An 18,639-nucleotide genomic window follows, 5' to 3' on the forward strand; every position below is an offset into this window, starting at 1 on the left:
TGACTATGAATCAATTATAGCAAACATTAACCAATTTTCTAATAATTAACACTCAACCTGGCAGCTGGAAGAGTTAACGGGGACATCAGTGATGGAAACAGCAGTGGCAGCAGGGTTCACATACACTGAGTTCTCTGTATTTGTAAACCTCACAAATCCCCCACAAAAGGATCATTATCCCTATTTTACAGATAAGGAAACAAATTCAGGGAGAAAGCAAGTCATCTGAGGTTACTTCTCCCCTTGCTCTCTCTCCTGGGCTTCCTAATTTAGGCCACCTGCACTTGATGAAACACCCAAGTCCAGTAGTTTTGAGGACCCGTTGAACATCTACAAATCTGATAATTAATACAGTTACGTGATTGGAGACTTGAGCAACTGGCGGTGATGGATAAGCCCTCTAAGCTACTGTGTTAAAAGGGAGGTATCACCACCGAAGAAGGAGGTGGGTTCCCGAGCAAGTCCAAGCAGCCCTCACCTGGATGTGGATCTATTCGGTTTGCATGCACTGAGAAGACTCAGAGACCTGTTTAATCTACGTAGAAGAGGCACAGAAACAAAGCAGAATAAATGTGAGCACAATAACAAAAGCAAGGAAAAACAGTTTGGTAAGCTTCAATAAATCACAGCACACACGCCACACAGCAAAATGGAAAAACATTTTGGTTCGCATACATAGACTGGGATATCATCCATCACAGCTCTTTCAAGATATTTGTCATTCACACATTTGCATTAAAATGTTCAGCTTTTTAAAAAATCTATTATTGTTATATACATAGAAAAAACAAGACATTTCCTTTTGAGAGCCAAGAGCTCTCATGAATGAAAGAGGACTGACCAGCACTAAGAGGGAAGGATAGAAAAGAAAGCTTGAAGACAAGACATTCGCAGGAACACGGGCAGCCAGAGGGAGTAATACTGTGTACTCGCTGCGAGACGCCTCCTTAAATAACCAGCAGGGAATATCCAAGAAGTTATGTTCCCTCTGGACAGCATGAAAAAGAATGCTCTCTATTTTGAAAGCGGTGGAAGTGCTGACTTGTGAGAGACCGCACAATAGAGCCCGTACATTGTTTAGTGCTTAAGGCAAGTGAAGTATTTTTGGTGTAGAAATGTATAGGTACCATCATTTGTTCTTTACCCTTCTGCTCTCTACCCCTACTCCCAAACTAAAAACCTCCTAAGTTCTGCAAATAGAGTCATAACGACGTTTCAGTCAACGACAGACCACATATACAATGGTGGTCTCATAAGATGAGTACCATACAGCCTAGGTGTGCAGTGGGCTATACCATCTAGGTTTCTGCAAGCACACTCCATGATGTTCACATAAAGATGAAAGGACCTAATGACGCATGTCTTGGAACGTGTCCCTGTGCTTAGCTGACGCCTGTGTAATGGTTCTTGCCATTACATTACATATGCATCCAATGGTTTTTGCCAATTTAATTAAATTTTAGACATCATAAAATTTCGGTAATGGAGACTGTGAGCAGAAGCAGAGTGGCAATCTTCCTTCTTATGGTTAGATAATAACTCTAAGCCTAATAAGCTACAATTATGTCTGTCTTTCATTCTGAGATTTGGAATCACGAGTTGGTTTTCCAAAATTTTGCAAAAAGATTCCAAACTTTTACAATCAAAAAAACAGTTAGATAAAAAAGTTATCTTTTTTTTTTTTTTAAAGCCCCAGTAGATAGTTGTATGTCATAGTTGCACGTCCTTCTAAGTTGCTGCATGTGGGACGCAGCCCCAGCATGGCCGGAGAAGTGGTGCATCGGTGCGCGCCCGGGATCTGAACCCAGGCCGCCAGCAGCAGAGCGCGCACACTTAACCGCTAAGCCACGGGGCCGGCTCAAAAAAAAAACAGTTATCTGACAGGTAGCTTTTATGCACCACCAGCGGTTTTCTGATGATGTCATTTGTCACGACAGCTGGGGTGACTAACACTACAGTAAAACAATTATTCACTCAACAAATACTTATCAGGCATCGACCATACACTGGGCACTATGCTGAGCACTGGCAGGTCAACATGGGACCAGGACCAACGTGGCTTTTGTCCTGCAAGTTATGAGATAATTCTGATGGACAGAGAACTTTCACTTCAACATTAAGAAATGCTCTTATCTTTCATCGTTTAAAGACATCTTTGTGGCAAAAACCAAGTCATTTCCTAAGAAGGCTGGTGGTCTTAGAGAATCTGACAGATCAAAAGAAGGTTTTTTCTACCTTATGAAGCCAACTATCTGAGCCCAGAGAGATCTGCATCACTTCTGATAAACGGTAGGCACCAGCTCATCTTCCTCTGTTTACTCCCATCTCTATTTTGCTATGGAGAGCAGACTCGAAACATGAATTGTACACCTACATTTCAATGGATCTCAATGATAAAGAAATATATTAGAAATAAGAAAAAAAAAACAACCAAAAGCAGATTTTGTTTTTCCACTCTTTAAATCGTGTAGGTATCCGGTGGTGACTTGGGTGCATTTACAAATGCTGTATTTCTAAGAAGTGTTTCTATTTTTCCAAAGGACTGTCAGCCATTTGTTTGGAAGCACTAGATGTTCCCCATCTGATTGTACACTTGGAGCAGAGCATCTTTAAAATAATGCTCTCTTTTTGTACCAGTTTTGTTCTTTAGATCTCTCTTCTCACAGCTCTGCCCTATTGTAAAGCTCCACTGAGGAGCGGGAAGAATGAGTGATTGTCTGTGATTTGAGCCAGTGGAAATGTTGTTCTATTGTCAGCTTCAGAATCCCCACTGAGCAAGGTATGACCTACAATGTCTTCCCCGGATTTTCTGCCTTTTTTCCTTTGACTAATGGAAACAAAGCTTTTCCCAAGGATTCCAAATCAAGCCCCCAATCGAAGTCTTAATTGGCAACACAAAGCACAGCTACTGGTGCTGGACATTTTCCAAAGAGGATTTTGTTCTTAAGCACTAGGCTGGAAACCCCCAGAGAAGAGAAAACAGACATATACCATCCACACACCACAGATGCCCCCACTCAGTGCATTTGGAACTCTGATTACAGAGAAAATCCTACATGATTGTACACATATTCGAAATGGCTGGGAAGCTCTTTTAATCCTAACATTCACAATGCCCAGCTTGCTTCTGTCTGTTTTCAAAATCCTCTCCTAATGAGAGATCTACAGGAACTTCACCACAGAGTAACAAGTAGATGGTACTGTTTGGGTTTCCAACTTCCAAATCGATGGGAACTCACATCTGTGGAAGCGCATAACAGCCAGAGAAACAAAATTAACGAATCTCTATGCTCTACACCGAAAATTGAGAGTCTTGGACACTCAATCTAGAAAATCATGTATTTCTAGTTGGCTGCTAGGCAATAGCTTATCAGATGAATCAAGCTGATTATTTTGTAAATTAAAAAAAGTCTACAGAGGCCTTAGAATATTTCTAGAAGGAAGGTTATTGTTTAAATGCTAATATCAACACACGTACACACACACACACACACACACACAAACACAATACGATGACTACTAATAATCTTCCTTCCTGCCCCTCCTCCCACCCTCCCTCCTTCCTTTCTTCCTAAGATAATACTGCTGAGAGCAATCATTGCCCATGTGCCGTTTCATATATGGCTGAAATGGGGGGGCAGAGGACTCAGGCCTCTGCTCACAGCACAGGGCCTGGTCTGTCCTGGAGTTCAGCCCCTGCAACCCCTTACTAATGGGCAGTTCTGTTTCTTGAACTTGCAACGTGCCAGAAATGTCTGCTCAGAGTCCCTTCACTCCTGACTGCTGCTCCTGACAGCACCCAGAGTGGCATCTCAGAACATCACTGCTTCTAACAAGCAGTATACAGATAGGATGGGGCATACATGAGGGATGACTTCCAAACGGTAATTATATCAAGCACTTTTATGAGTAGATGTTAAGTGCTGACCTGGAAATCTTCGTGGGAAGCAGCCTAGCACAGTGAAAGGGGTGTGAGCTGGGTTGCAGCCCATATTCCCCACTCTTTAGCTGTGGGACCCCAGGCACGTTACTTCACTTCTCTGAGCCTCAGTTTTTCCATTGGCAAAACAGGGACAAAAACATCTACCTTGCAAAGTTGTTTTGAGGATTAGTGATAATGGTATTAAAAATCTAGCACTTTAGTACGTGTTTATTATCATCGAAAATGATTTCTACCATCATCACTGATTTAAAGAGGGCTGAATTATCCACCATTGCCTCCTTGTCTTTTCACATCCTGTGGAAAAGTATCAGTTAGATTCTACAGCACAGCCTGACTTCTGCGGTCAGTTTCAGAAATCTCATCCCCAGCCTTATCCTACCCTGAACAAATGTTTCAAATACTAGAACTCAAAATACAATTTGCCAGGGATTCTAAAAATTGTGCTAATTAATCCTGAGACGTCTAAGAAAACCAAAAACAGTCTATTAGGTGAAAGGCATGATTGCACCACCTCAAAATTACTTTTCACCAAACGTGGAGACTCCTACAAATCAAAGAGCAAGGAGGCTGGACATAAGTTCACGAAGTGAACTGAAAGCTAGAAATTATATGTACATTTAAATTTTTACTTTTATTTTTTTGCTCTGAAAAAACATTTTCTTTTATTTAAATTCCAAATATATAAAGAGGTATGAATTATAAAATTCTATTTTCTTCAAGAATAAAGGGAAAGAATCTCATTTTTTCATTAACTATTTGCTACTTTAAAAACTCAATCTTAAACTTAAACAACTCACTCAAACAATCAACAGATCAAAGAAGAAAAGAGAAGAGAATTTAGAAAATATCTGGAGATGAGTGAAAACGAAAACAAAACATTCTAAAACTTACAGGATGCAGCGAAAGCAGAGGGAAGTTATAGAGGGAAGTTTATAGCTCTAAATACTTATATTAAGAAAGACCTCAAATCAACAACCTAACTTTATACCTTAAAGAACTAGAAAAAAGAAAAACAAGCTAACCCAAAAGTTAGCAGAAGTAAGGAGACAATAAAGATTAGAAGAGAGATAAATGAAATAGAGAACAGAAAAACAATAGAAAAAAAATCATGAAACCAAGAGTTGTTTTTTTTTTTTTTTTTTTTGGAAAAGATCAACAAAATTGACAAATCCTCAGCTAGATTAAGAAAAATAGAGAGAAAACTCAACTAAAATTAGAAATAAAAGATGGGACATTACAACTTGATGTCACAGAAATAAAAAGGATTATAAGAGACTACATGAACAAATACACGCCAACAAATTGGATAACTTAGAGGAAATGGATGAATTCATAGATACATAGAACCTACCAAGACTGAATCATAAAGAAAAACTCTGAACAGATCTATAGCTGGAAGGAAATTGAAGTAGTAATCAAAAATCTCCCAACAAAGAAAAGCCCAGGACTAGATGGCATCACTGGAAAATTCTACCAAACATTTAAAGAGGAATTAATACCAATCCTCTTCAAACTCTTCCAAAGAATTGAAGGGGGTGGGGGAATACTTCCAATTCATTCTATGAGACCAGCATTTCTCTGATACCAAAACCAGACAAAAAGATAACAAGAAAAACTACAGACCAATATCCTTGACGAACACTGATACAAAAATCCTCAACAAAATACTACCAAACTGAATTCAACAGTACATTAAAAGAATTATACATCATGACGAAGTGGGATTCACACCTGGAATGCAAGGATGATTCAACATATGAAAATCAATCAGTGTAATACACCATATTAACAGAATGAAGGACAGATACCACATGATCATCTCAACCAAAGCAGAAAAAGCACTTGTCAAAATTCAACACCCTGTCATGTTAAAAACACTCAACAAATTAGAAATAGAAGGAAACTACCTTAACATAATAAAAGCCATATATGAAAAGCCCACAGCTAACATCATATTCAATGGTGAAAGACTAAAAGCTTTTCTTCTAAGCTCAGGAACAAGGCAAGGATGCCCATTTCACTACTTCTATTTAACATAGTACTGGAAGTCCTAGTCAGAGCAATTAGACAAGAAAAAGAAATAAAAGGCATCCAAACTGGAAAGGAAGAAGTAAAATTATCTGTTTGCAGATGACATGATCTTATACATAGAAAACCCGAAAGATTCCACACACAGAAAACTTAAAACTAATAAACAATTTCAGCAAAGTTGCAAGATACAAAAACCAACACACAAAAATCAGTTGCATTTCTATACACTAACAATGACTAATCCAAAAATTAAATTAAGAAAACAATCCCATTTGCTATAGCATCAGAAAAGATAAAATACTTAGGAATAAACTTAACCAAGGAGGTGAAAGACCTATACACAAAAAACTACAAAACATTGCTAAAAGAAATCAAAGACGACATAAATAAATGGAAACACATCCCATGTTCACAGATTGGAAGATTTAATATTGTTAAAATGTCTATACTACCGAAGGTGATCTATAGATTCAATGCAATCCCTATCAAAATACCAATGGCATTTTTTGCAGAAATAGAAAAAACCATCCTAAAATTCATAAGGAATCTCAAGGGATCCCAAATAGCCAAAACAACCTTGAAAAAGAACAAAGTTGGAGGCCTCACACTTACTGATTTCAAAACATACTACAAAGTAACAGTATTCAAGATGGTGTGAAAGGCAGATAATATACAGACCAACGGAACAGACTAGAGAGCCCAGAAATAAACCTTTGCATATACAGCCAAATGATTTTTGACAAGGGTGCCAAGACTACACAATGGGGAAAAGATAGTCTTTTCAACAAATGGTGTAAAGAAAACTAAATATCCACAGGCAAAAGAATGAAGTTGAACCCTAACCTTACACTATATACAAAAACTAACTCAACATGGATTAAAGATCTAAGCATAAGATTTAAAACTGTAAGACTCCTAGAAGAAAACATAGGGGAAAAGCTTCAGGATATCGAATTTGACAATGATTTCTTGGATATGACATCAAAAGAAAAAATAGACAAATAGGACTATATCAAACTTAAAAACTGTGCATCAAAGGGAACAATCAGAGGAGTGAAAAGGCAACATACGGAATGGGAGAAAATATTTGCAAATCATATATCTGATAAGGAGTTCATATCCAGAACACACAAGGAACTTCGACAATTCAACAAGAACAAAATGAATAACCTGATTAAAAAATAGGCAAAGAACTTGAACAAACATTTCTCCAAAGAAGAATACAAATGCCCAACAAGCATATGAAAAGATGCTCAATATCACCAATCATAACAGAAATGCAAATCAAAGACCACAATGAGATATCACCTCACACCCATTAGGACAGCCACTTTCAAATGGACAGAAAACAAGTGTTGGTGAGGATGAGGAAAAATTGGAATCCTTGTGCATTGTTGGTGGGAATGTAAAATGGGGCAGCCATTATGGAAAACATTATGGAGATTCCTCAAATAATTAAAAATAGAATTACCGTATGACCCAGCAAACCCACTTCTGGGTATATATATGAAAGAATTCAAAGCAGGATCTTGAAGAGATATTTGCACACCCATGTTCACTGCAGCATTATTCACAATAGCCAAGGGGTGGAAGCAACCCAAATGTCCATCAACAGATGAATAAAGAAAATGTTGTATATACATACAATGAAATATTATGCAGCCTTAAAAAAGAAGAAAATTCTGTCACATGCTACAATATGGATGAAACTTGAGGACGTTATGCTAAGCAAAATAAGCGAGCCACACATAAAGGACAAATACTATATGATTCCACTCACATGAAGCATGTAATGTAGTCAAAGTCATAGAAACAGAAAGGAAAAAGATGGTTGCCAAGGGCTGGAGGGAGGAATTAATGTTTATTGGGTATAGAGTTTCAGTTTTATAAGATGAAAAATTTCTAGAGATCTGTTGCACAACAATGTGAATATACTTAACACTACTGAACTGTTAAAAATGATTAAGATGGTAAATTTAATGTTAAGTGTTTTTACCACAATAAAAGAAAGAAAGCAGTCATAACAGATGGCAACCTAAATCTTAAAAAAAAAGTCAGTCTCGTCAATCTTACAACATCTAGATGAATAAAATATAGTCTATATCTACTGCTGCCAATTAGAATCCAGAGGTCATTTCATGTTGATTACAAATAAATGATTCAAACAAGTATTACATAGGGATGAAAATGAGGCCAAGAATTTCATTTTACAGTTCTAAGAAGCCTTGCAAAACCAATTTTCTTGAAATTCACAAACAATAAGTACATGAAACTCTATCTGATGAAACACAATGAAAATTTCCTTGGTGAACGATAGGCCATTATGTATAAACACTATGTATTTAAAAGATAAGATGGGATCGCTACATTTTCATTCCAAGTCACAACCCAGCACCAAATCTTACAGGCTCGCTGGGTCTCCCCAGCGCAAGGCAGAAGCCCATTCACACCCCAGCACACGGAAGGCAGTTAGTGTTTTAATGAACTCTACAAGTTCTTATAACAAGCCCATGAGGCAGTGTTGCAGAAGAATTTCCTTAAGGCTTTAAAGAAAGTATTTAATTTTCCAGAGCCTAAAAATTTAGAAAAAGTGGCCTGGTATACAAAATATAAAATTTTAATATGACAATTATGAAATTATTGAAAAGTTAAGAGCAAACTATGCTCTGACAGACAACCTCAATTTCTAGAAGTCTACTGTTAGGCACAACTTAAAAGTACGAGCTTTTCCAAATTTTACAGATAAAAATTTAAGGTCGGTGTGGCACTCTGCATTTTGCTATGTGCCAAGTACGGACTTGAGAACAGCATATTTATTTCTACACAGGTTATTCTCCCATTTGTTTTTCAAAACAGAACTTTAAGTACAAAACGGCGCACTGTGGTTTTAGCTAACGAGATTTCAAAGACAATATGATTAAATCTAAACAAAGCAGAATAATAAATCTATATGGTTCCCATTACGGCAACACAGCAAATATTGTACTTATACAAGCTTTAACTCAGATGAGAAATTGTAAAGTGTCATACAAAAAAGTAATACTTGTTTTAAAACCTGAGATGGAGCTGCTTTTAGAGTTCATTTAAGGCACCTGGAGCCTACCTTTTGGTTGCCGCGTGCACAGCAGTTTCTTTCCTGGCCCCCGAGGGGGACGGTAGGGAGCCACTAGGTTTCTTTGGTAAGACGGTGCCATTGTTGACGGCGGTTCTTAAAGGCAAGGTCTGCACCAGCGGTCTTGCTGTAAGACAAGCAGAAAAGGAAATGAGAACTTTACCCTTTGTCAACATAACTCTTTACAGAACTTCAGGTAAGTGGAGAGGAAAAGGATATCAATTTTAAAATGCTAGCGGAATTGACAAAGGTGCAAAGACAATTCAATGGAGATTTTCAGCAAACGATGCTGGAACAATGAACCTAGACATCAACCTCACACCTCACCCAAAAATTAACTCAGAATGGACCACAGACCTAAGTGTAAAATGCAAAACTATAAAACCTCCACAAGGCAACAGGAGAAAATCTGTGTGACCTTGGGTCTGGTGACGAGTTTTCAGATACAACACCAAAAGCACAATCCATGAAAGAAAAAATGGAGAGGTTGGACCTCGTTAAAATTAAAAAAGCTTTTGTTCTGGGAAAGATACTGTTAAGAGGATGAAAAGACAAGTCATAGACCGGGAGAAAATATTTGCAAATCACATATCTGATAAACAACTTGTATACAGATATAAAAAGAACTCTTAAAACTCAACAGTAAGAAAACAAACAGCCCAATTAAAAAACGGGCAAAAGATCTGAACAGACACCTCACCAAAGAATACATACAGATGGCAAATAAGCATATGAAAAGATGCTCAATGTCTTTTGTCATTAGGGAAATGCAAATTAAAACAATAATGAGATATCTCTGTATACCTATTAGGATGGCTAAAATCCAAAAAACAGACAAAATACCAATTGCTGGCGAGGATGCAGAGCAATAGGCACTCTCATTCATTGCTGGTGGGAATGCAAAATGGTACAGCCACTTCGGAAGGCAGTTTGGCAGTTGCTAAATATAGTTTTACCATATGATCTAGTAATTGTGTGCCACTAGGTATTTACCCAATTGATATGAAAACTTATGTCTACACAAAACCTGCATTTGATATTTATAGCAGCTTTATTCATAATCGCGAAACACTGGAAGCAACCAAGATGTCCGTCAATTGGTGAGTGGATAAACAAACTGTGGTTCATCCACATAATGGAATATGACTCTGTGACAACAAGAATGAACCAATCCATGCAACAACATTGATGACTCTTAAATCCATACTGCTGAGTGAAAGGAGCCAGTCTGAAAGGCTATATACTATATGGTTCCATTTATATGACATTCTATAAAAGGGTAAACTATAGTGACAAAAACCAGATCAGTGGTTCCCAGAGGTTTTGGGAGGGGGGCAGGTTTGAATAGGTGAAACACAAGAGACGTTTTGGAGTGTAAACCTATTCTGTATGATACTGTGATGGTGGATATGTGACACTATGCATTTGTCAAAACCTACAGACTCTTACAGCACAAAGAGTGAACCTTAACGTATGCAAATAAAAATCATTTAGGAGATGGGGGAAGCCCACGATGGAATGTAGATTGTGACAAAAGAACAGAACTATATTACAAATATATGACAAAACCTCATGGAGGGGAGTGGAGAGGAGAGGTGCTGACTTAAGGAATTTTGGAAGAGTAGAGACTGTAAGACTACAAAAGGAACCACACACAACCACTGTATTCTAGTTAGTAAAGTTGTTTGCCACAGGGGCATGGGTTAACAATTCTGAAACTACTATACATGAATACCAGAACTGAACAATTACGTAAATGTGAGGAGGATGGCAGGAGCCAGGTTTCTCACTGTTGGAGAAGGAGGTTACAGACAAGCAAGGAGGGAGGGCTAGAATGAACCAGGTGGTATGGAGTACAGCAGGAGACATCAGCATGAAGTCACGTTGAGCTCGATATGGCTAACATACAAAATTACAGATATGTACGTATACACAAGCCAGCCCTGGCAGTCTAGTGGTTAAGACTCGGCGCTCTCACCACCGTGGCCCAGGTTCATTTCCCGGTCAGGGAACCACACCACCCGTCTGTTGGTCGTCATACTGTGGTGGCTGTATGTTGCTGTATGCTGAAAGCTATGCCACTGGTATTTCAAATACCATCAGGGTTACCCATGGTGGACAGGTTTCAGCGGAGCTTCCAGACTAGACAGACTAGGAAGAAGGACCTGGCCACCCACTTCCGAAAAAATTGGCCATGAAAACCCTATGACAGCAGCATTTGATATAGTACCGGAAGGTGAGAGGATGGCACAAAACGACTGGGCAGGGTTCTGCTCTACTGGACACAGGGTCGCTAGGAGTTGGAATTGACTCAACGGCACTAACAATAAAAAAATGTATACATAGGGGCCAGCCCAGTGGCACAGTGGTTAAGTTTGCACGCTCTGCTTTGACAGCCCAGGGTTCGCAGGTTTGACTGCTCATCAAGCTATGCTGTGGCAGCGTCCCACATACAAAAAATGGAGCAAGATGGGCACAGCGGTTAGCTCAGGGCCAATCTTCCTCACCAAAAAAAAAGAAAAAAAGAAAAAAAAAGTATACACAGGTTAGTATAAACACATATATTCCTACCTCTGTCTGCTGAGAGAGCCTAAAGCAATGACATCCAGTGCCCAAAACTTGGATTCTAACACCATTCTACAACCAAACGAACCAGGGCTACTTGGAGAAATGGCAGATTCTAGGACTGGGGCAGGGAATATACAAGATGAGTCTGGAGCATCTTGTAGTGTAAGAAAGTAAAGAAGGGCTCAAACAACAACAAAGTCCAAAAACCCTACATTTATGGGGACAAGCCAAAGGAACACAGGAGCCAACTGAAAGAGCCCCCAATGGCCAAAGCCGGACAATTTGAGCAACAAAATAACGCGGCACTGGATCATAGCCCAAAGTATAAAATAAACATCCATGAGTCCATACTGATATAAATAAACGACTGGTGAATAACTAAATGGGAGAGAAGAGATAAATCTCCCATGCAGAAGAATTCCAAATAATTTATGTAGATACCTCCTCCTTGAGGAGGTGGAGCATAATTCTCCACTCCTTAAGTGTGGGCTGCACACAGTGATCGCCTTCTCAACAGCACAGTATGGAAGGCGGGGAGTCACCTTACAGTGGAGGAGCCTGACACCTCTGCCTCAGCCAGGTGTCAAGGTCAACACCAATGGTGACAGGTCATGTTGACAGTATGTGCTGTTGGTAGGATGTGATGAGACAGCACCTCACCTCTACGGTCTTCCTCCCTAAAGCCCACAACCCGAGTCTGACCACGAGAAAAACATCAGACAAACCCAAACTGAAGGACAGTCAATGAATTACCTAACCAGCACTCCTCAAAACTGTCAAGGTCACCAAAAACAAAGAAAATCTGAGAAACTGTCAGTCTAGTGGAGCCTCAGGAGACATGATGACTAAATATAATTCTGGATGGGCTCCTGGAACAAAAAAAAGGACATTAGGGATAAACTAAGGAAATCTGAATAAAGTATGCCTTTAATCAATAATGACGTGTCAATACTGGTGCATTAGTTGTGACAAATGTGCCATACTAATGTACTTTAATAGCAGGGGAAACTAAGTGCAGGGTGTCTGGGAACTATCTGTACTATCCTTGCAACTTTCCTGTAAATCTAAAACTATTTTAAAATTAAAAGATTATTTTAAAATGCTAGCCAAATTTAATTTATTTTGTTTATCACAGAATTAAATCTGCCTCAGTTTAGGCTCTTAAAAACATTACCAATGACAAAACTGCATAGAATGCCAAATTTTTCATACACTGAAACTTTTCAGTCCCTACAGCAGAGGGCCAGGCTTCCTTCTTTTTTCAATGTGGAAGAAAGTGGAAAAGCCACAGTCAGCCCCCTCCAGCCAGAGCACAACACTCTCCACTCTTTCCAAGGTCTTCCTTTCCTCATTTTCTGGGCATCTGCTCCAAGCATGGGCCTACTCAGCGCTGGGAGCTAACATTCCTCAGTGGAAATACCACGGCTCCAAAACCAAGATTCTTTTTTTTTTGGTGAGGAAGACTAGCCCTGAGCTAACATCGGATGCCAATCCTCCTCTTTTTGCTGAGGAAGACTGGCCCTGGGCTAACATCCGTGCTCATCTTCCTCTACTTTATGTGGGACGCCGCCACAGCATGGCCTGACAAGCGGTGCATCAGTGCGCATCTGGGATCTAAACCCCGGCCGCCAGCACCAGAGCTCGAGCAATTAACCGCTACACCATGGGGCCGGCCCCAAGTTTTTTTTTTTAATACATGTACTGGGTTAAGTAGTGTGCCCCCAAAATTCATGCCCACCCAGAACCTCAGAACGTGACCTTATTTGGAATAGGGTCTTTGCATATGTAATTAGTTAAAATGAGGTCAGAGTGGATTAGGGCAGCCCTAAATTCAATGACGGTGTCCTTATAAGAAGCCCATGTGAGGATACACAAGGGGAACGCCAGTGAAGATGGAGTTTGGAGTGATGCATCTACAAGCCAGGGAGCACCAAAGATGGCCCGCGGCTAGCAGAAGCCAGGAGACAGGGATGGAGCAGTCTGTCCCTCAAAGCCTGTAGGAGGAACCAACTCTGCCAACACCTTGATTTCAGCTCAGTGATATTGATTTCAGGCTTCCGGCCTCCAGAACTGCAAGAGAGTACATTTCTGTTGTTTTGAGCCACGAAGTCTGTGGTAATTTGCTACGGCACCTCCAGGAAATGAGCACAGTATGTACATTAGCTTGCGGAGTGTCTGTTCTTCCTTCTGTATTGCCTATCCAGTCGCGCCCCCAGCACAGCTCCTAGAACCGAGGGTCGCTCTCCCTTGCCTTCTGTCGGCCCTGTCCATGCTAATCTCCTTCCCACCTCTTGTCCTCAGGGCCCTCACCCACCATCTCCACTGCTACACCCTGTTCAGGGGCGCCAGGACCAACGTAAAATGGAACCGCTGAAATGCTAGCAGCTACCGAGGGCCTGGTGTCAGGTGGAGCGGAAACAACTTGAAACGCACGATGTCATCCAATCGGGCCGCGACACGTCTGGCTGGGCTCCCACCTCACACCCAGGCCCAGAGAAGGGACGGGAGAGGACAAGGCTCCTGACCCCCAGGCCGCTGCGCCTCCCCGCCACTTTGCCAGTTCTAATTGTGTTCTTGGGTAACCGTCAGTGACCTGGTCTCATTCTCTCCATCCAGCTGTATTTTTCCCACTGTGGACCCAGACTCTTCAGTGCCCATGACACAAACAAACAAAAAAACCCCGCCTCATTCCCGCCTCCTTAGCTTTGTTGCTGTCAGGCTTTCAGAGCTGGGCGCAGCAGAATCACCTGGAGGGTGAGTTAAAATACAGATCCCTGGCCCGCCCCCAGAGTTTCTGATTCAGTAGTTCTGGGGCGGAGCCTGAGAACCGGCATTTCTAACAAGTTCTCGGGTAATGCTGCCGCTGCTCCAGGGGCCACACTTTGGGAACCGCTGGTTCACGCCACTCTCTTCCCCTCATTATTCCAGCCCTCCCTGGTTGCCCCTGGCTCTGACCTTCTCTTACACACCAGTTTGCTCCTCACAATTTAGCACTTGATCATATGCTGTTGATTCAGGTGCGCTAGTCTACTTTCCCAGTGAGAGTGGGTGGTAGACATCTGCGCTTGGGGGGTATCATCTAGATCTCTCTCCACACCCTGTCCACGTGCTTTGAGTGGAATGGATTCCATGCCCAGCTCCAGAGTTAGGTGGCCAGGAGTACTGCCCCCTCTCGTGGGCTGATGGCGGCACAGCCATCACCACTCCTGGGCTCAAGGGGCCGAGAGGAGGCAGCAGCTACCTGACCCTAAGGGTAGAGGACCTGCTTCAGGAGCAGCAGCGACATTCAGTGGAGGGACACGGCCAACCCAAGGGACCCCATGTGAAGGAGTCAAGGGAGTCAGCTCTCTGACCTCACTCTCCTCCCTCCTTCCAATCTCCTGCTGTTGCTCCCCACTGCTCAAACCTGACTTGGAGGGAGAAGGCAAGGGACCTGTTGGTGTAGTCCATTCAGGTCAGCCTCCAGGGCAAAGAGCCGGCTGCAGGAGGGTAAAGGAAGGATCTGGAGAAGCCAACGGAAGATATGTGGCACCTGGTCCAAGACCCTGCCTCCCACACACATACACGACCACCAAACCAGGTTGGGGGAGCCTTTTCTGTGCTCCCACAGTCCCTGCCTTTGCCGCCGTCATCACACTCAGAACACTGCATCGCAACCATCTGTGTATTCACCTGTCTACTCCATCAACAGGCGGCTCCTTGAAGGTGGCACCCGCCACGACGCCTACACACAGAAGGAGTCAACATGTATTTGTTCATCAGACTGCATTGCATTTCAATAACAAAAACCCCGCTTCAAAGAGAAGGCATTATGTTGTCATTTCTGAGTCACTACTAAGCTTTTAATTTTTTCTTGAGTCATAATTTCAAAATTCCATCTCATAATAATCTAGTATTGTCCTTCTCCCAAAAGAGGAAATGAGATTTTAAAAGCCCATGAAAAGAACATCAATTGCATGCAGCAGGCTTTCTCAGAGGGTATAGTAAATGTTATATATTAAACTGTAATACAGTAGCATCAAAAGCAATTAGAATTATTAAAGTTGTGATGAGAAATCATGAAAGAAAAATGGAGGATGGGGAGAGAGGAGGAGGAGGAAGAGGGAAGAGGCATGGTGACCACTCCTGGAGTGAAAAAGAAGCTGGAAAGATCCCTACTTTGGCAAGATCCCATTACTGCTACATTCCTATCTTTATTATATCCCCAGATTTTTGTCACCACTGACTTCTTAAATAGCATCACAGCCATTAATGTGCTTAATAAATACCTATTTTATATGACATCACATCAAGTTTCTTTCATGTTTCCATATCTAAACGTGATTAGCCACTCAAGGAAGAAAGGTTGCTGCCTTAAAGGAAAGTTTTGGGAGAAAAAAATACGTCCTAATGTCCAATCTGAACAAGTCCCAGCCTGGATCCTGAGGTCGGCAGCACACGAGAGCGGCCATAATGAGTCGCTTTCAGACAAGCCATCTTTCAAACTGCAGAAGAGAAACAGCACCAGGGAAGGTTCAAGCACAATTCCTCCTCATCAGGTGCGAAGATAAATGAATCTCTAGCTTCCAGATGACGCGAAGATATGAGACATTCTTCTTGTTCATAGAAGGGTTTTGTTTTGTTTTTTAATAACATTTTAATTGTTCCTAGAGGCAAAACATAGACGTATAGCACCCAAAGGAGAATTTCTCAAATAAAAGGAGAGTGAGTGATAAATGAGGTGTGTTGGAACGCATTCATTGGAGGGATATTAGTCTGGTTGGAATCCCACATCTCAAAGGAGACAGAGCAGCAGAGGAATAAAGGGCAGAGTCTTAGTCAGAGAGGACCGGACCACTCTCAACTCGGCTTAATTACACAGCCTCGGAGAAGTCACTTAGCTTCCCAAGCCTCGGCTTCTCTGTAAAGTAAGGATTGGGGTGCCCACCTTGCAGGGCTGCTGTGAGGATCAGGAATGAGGCGTGGAAAGTCGCTAGCACGGTGCCTGCATACAGCAGGCATACAAGAAGTGGCAGCTGTGATCCCGTGGTTACAACAGATGATGAAATGCTCTGTCTTGGACATCAGGTTGCAATCTAGTGTCCTGAGTGCCACGTGAGAAGAATTAAATGCAGCGTTCCAGTTATGAGCAAAGGTGCCTGAGGCAGATCTACCAAGTGCCCACAGCTGCATCCTGCACACACAGGGAGGGGCAGAAGACCCCAGATGGTTCTCATCCCGTCAACAGTGGTTTTTGTGTGCCCAGGCAAAGTGAGGGGGGCAGGAGAGCGTAGGGGAAGGAGCTCAGGTCTGGGAGGGGATCTGGTGCCAGACCTAGTGTGTCCCTGACTGGCAGTGCGACCGCACGCAAGACCCCCGACACCATTTTCCTAATTCATAAAGTAGAGGCTTTACTTTATAAATGTTTTAAGGATGTCTCTTCCCACTTTGATATCTATGGTCCTAATTCATGTGAGAAGTGTTCTGAAAAGGAACATCGAGTTCCTATGTGACTTTGCTACTCTGAGTAAATTCTCTTGGACCTGCCAACCCACTGGAAGTGAAGGGCGCCGAGCCACGAGGCTGAAGTGGACAGGCCTTGGTGGGGAAGGTAAAGATCCAGTCACATGTGCAGCATTTATGGCTGGCAGCTTCCTGTTACTGTGCACACTATTGCATATAAGGTTCCTATAAACTACCTTGAGTTAAACTCCCTGCAAAATGACTCTGCAGTGTGGTAACCGAAAACCTCTGGCTCTGACAAAGGTATTCAGAATCTCAGGTCTAAAACATTCACAATTAAGTCTGAAATGAAATTTTTTTTCATCTTTCTAAGTGGTAGGATTGGAATACCCAGACTTTAACAAGTACTATCCATGACAATATATTTTCAAAACTACAATTGATGTAAATATAGAAATTCAAGTATAGCTAGTCAAAGCCATTAATGCTTATTATTACGATATTGATATTAAGTTATAATCTAAAGATCAAGAAACTCTTTTAATTTACATCATATTAATAACTCAATGTGCAATATTTGGTAAGTAGAACTTCCTGTAAGGTTTCAAAACAAATTTAATTATGAAAAACATGACTGTGTATGTGATTATGTATAGAAATCCAAAGTTTGGGCCGGCCCCGTGGCTTAGCAGTTAAGTGCACACGCTCTGCTACTGGGGGCCTGGGTTCGGATCCGAGTGCGCACCAACACGCCACTTCTCCGGCCATGCTGAGGCCGTGTCCCACATACAGCAACTAGAAGGATGTGCAACTATGACATACAACTATCTACTGGGGCTTTGGGGAAAAAAAAAAGGAGGAGGATTGGCAATAGATGTTAGCTCAGAGCCGGTCTTCCTCAGCAAAAAGAGGAGGATTAGCATGGATGTTAGCTCAGGGCTGATCTTCCCCACAAAAAAAAAAAAAAAAAAAAAAGAAATCCAAAGTTTGATTTAAGCATATCTGACCATTATGAACTTAGAATTCCTAATTATCTACTTCAAAATTTAAAAGATGTCTGTATTTGGAATTGGAGAAGACAACCTGTTTTTGCTAAATTGTAAGACAAAGTTGATCATTACTTAAGTGCTGGGGAAGACTCCTATCACCAATACCTAGCAAAATTACAGATGTAATTCTCCTTGAGCCAGCAACCCTACTTCCAGAAATCTATCCTAAAGATATACTGGCAAAAATACAAAATGCCATATGCACAAGGCCAATCAGTGTGGCGTTATTTGTAAAACAAAAGACAACCATAGGGACTGGTTGAATAAACCATGGCACATCCTCACATGGAATACTACGCAGCTGTAAAAGGGATGAGGAAGATCTCTACACACTGCAGTGAAAGTAACAAGCTACGGAACACCGTGTAGACAAGTTACCTTTTTATGTTACCTTTTTACTGTGCCAGAAATCTGAAGACCTATCACAGATTTAAAATCCTAACTCTTATTATATCATTTGAAAAAGATTTTGAAATGATCAAAATGCACATGAA

The 18,639-nt window shown here is 41.3% G+C and overlaps 1 protein-coding gene across 2 annotated transcripts in view; it reads right to left on the reverse strand.

The window, feature by feature from the left end:
• Nucleotides 1–18,639, reverse strand: part of EML1 (EMAP like 1) — a 167,537-nt gene that overhangs the window by 49,467 nt on the left and 99,431 nt on the right. For both annotated transcript variants that reach the window (XM_014790532.2, XM_087447958.1), the window contains exon 3: nt 9,078–9,213. In XM_014790532.2, the coding sequence (XP_014646018.1) occupies nt 9,078–9,213 (136 nt within the window). The remainder of the gene's footprint in view (nt 1–9,077; nt 9,214–18,639) is intronic.

This window comes from Ceratotherium simum, chromosome 24 (genome assembly GCF_057802395.1).
Source record: "Ceratotherium simum simum isolate JZ-2026a chromosome 24, ASM5780239v1, whole genome shotgun sequence".
In the NCBI taxonomy this organism is placed as follows: domain Eukaryota; kingdom Metazoa; phylum Chordata; class Mammalia; order Perissodactyla; family Rhinocerotidae; genus Ceratotherium; species Ceratotherium simum.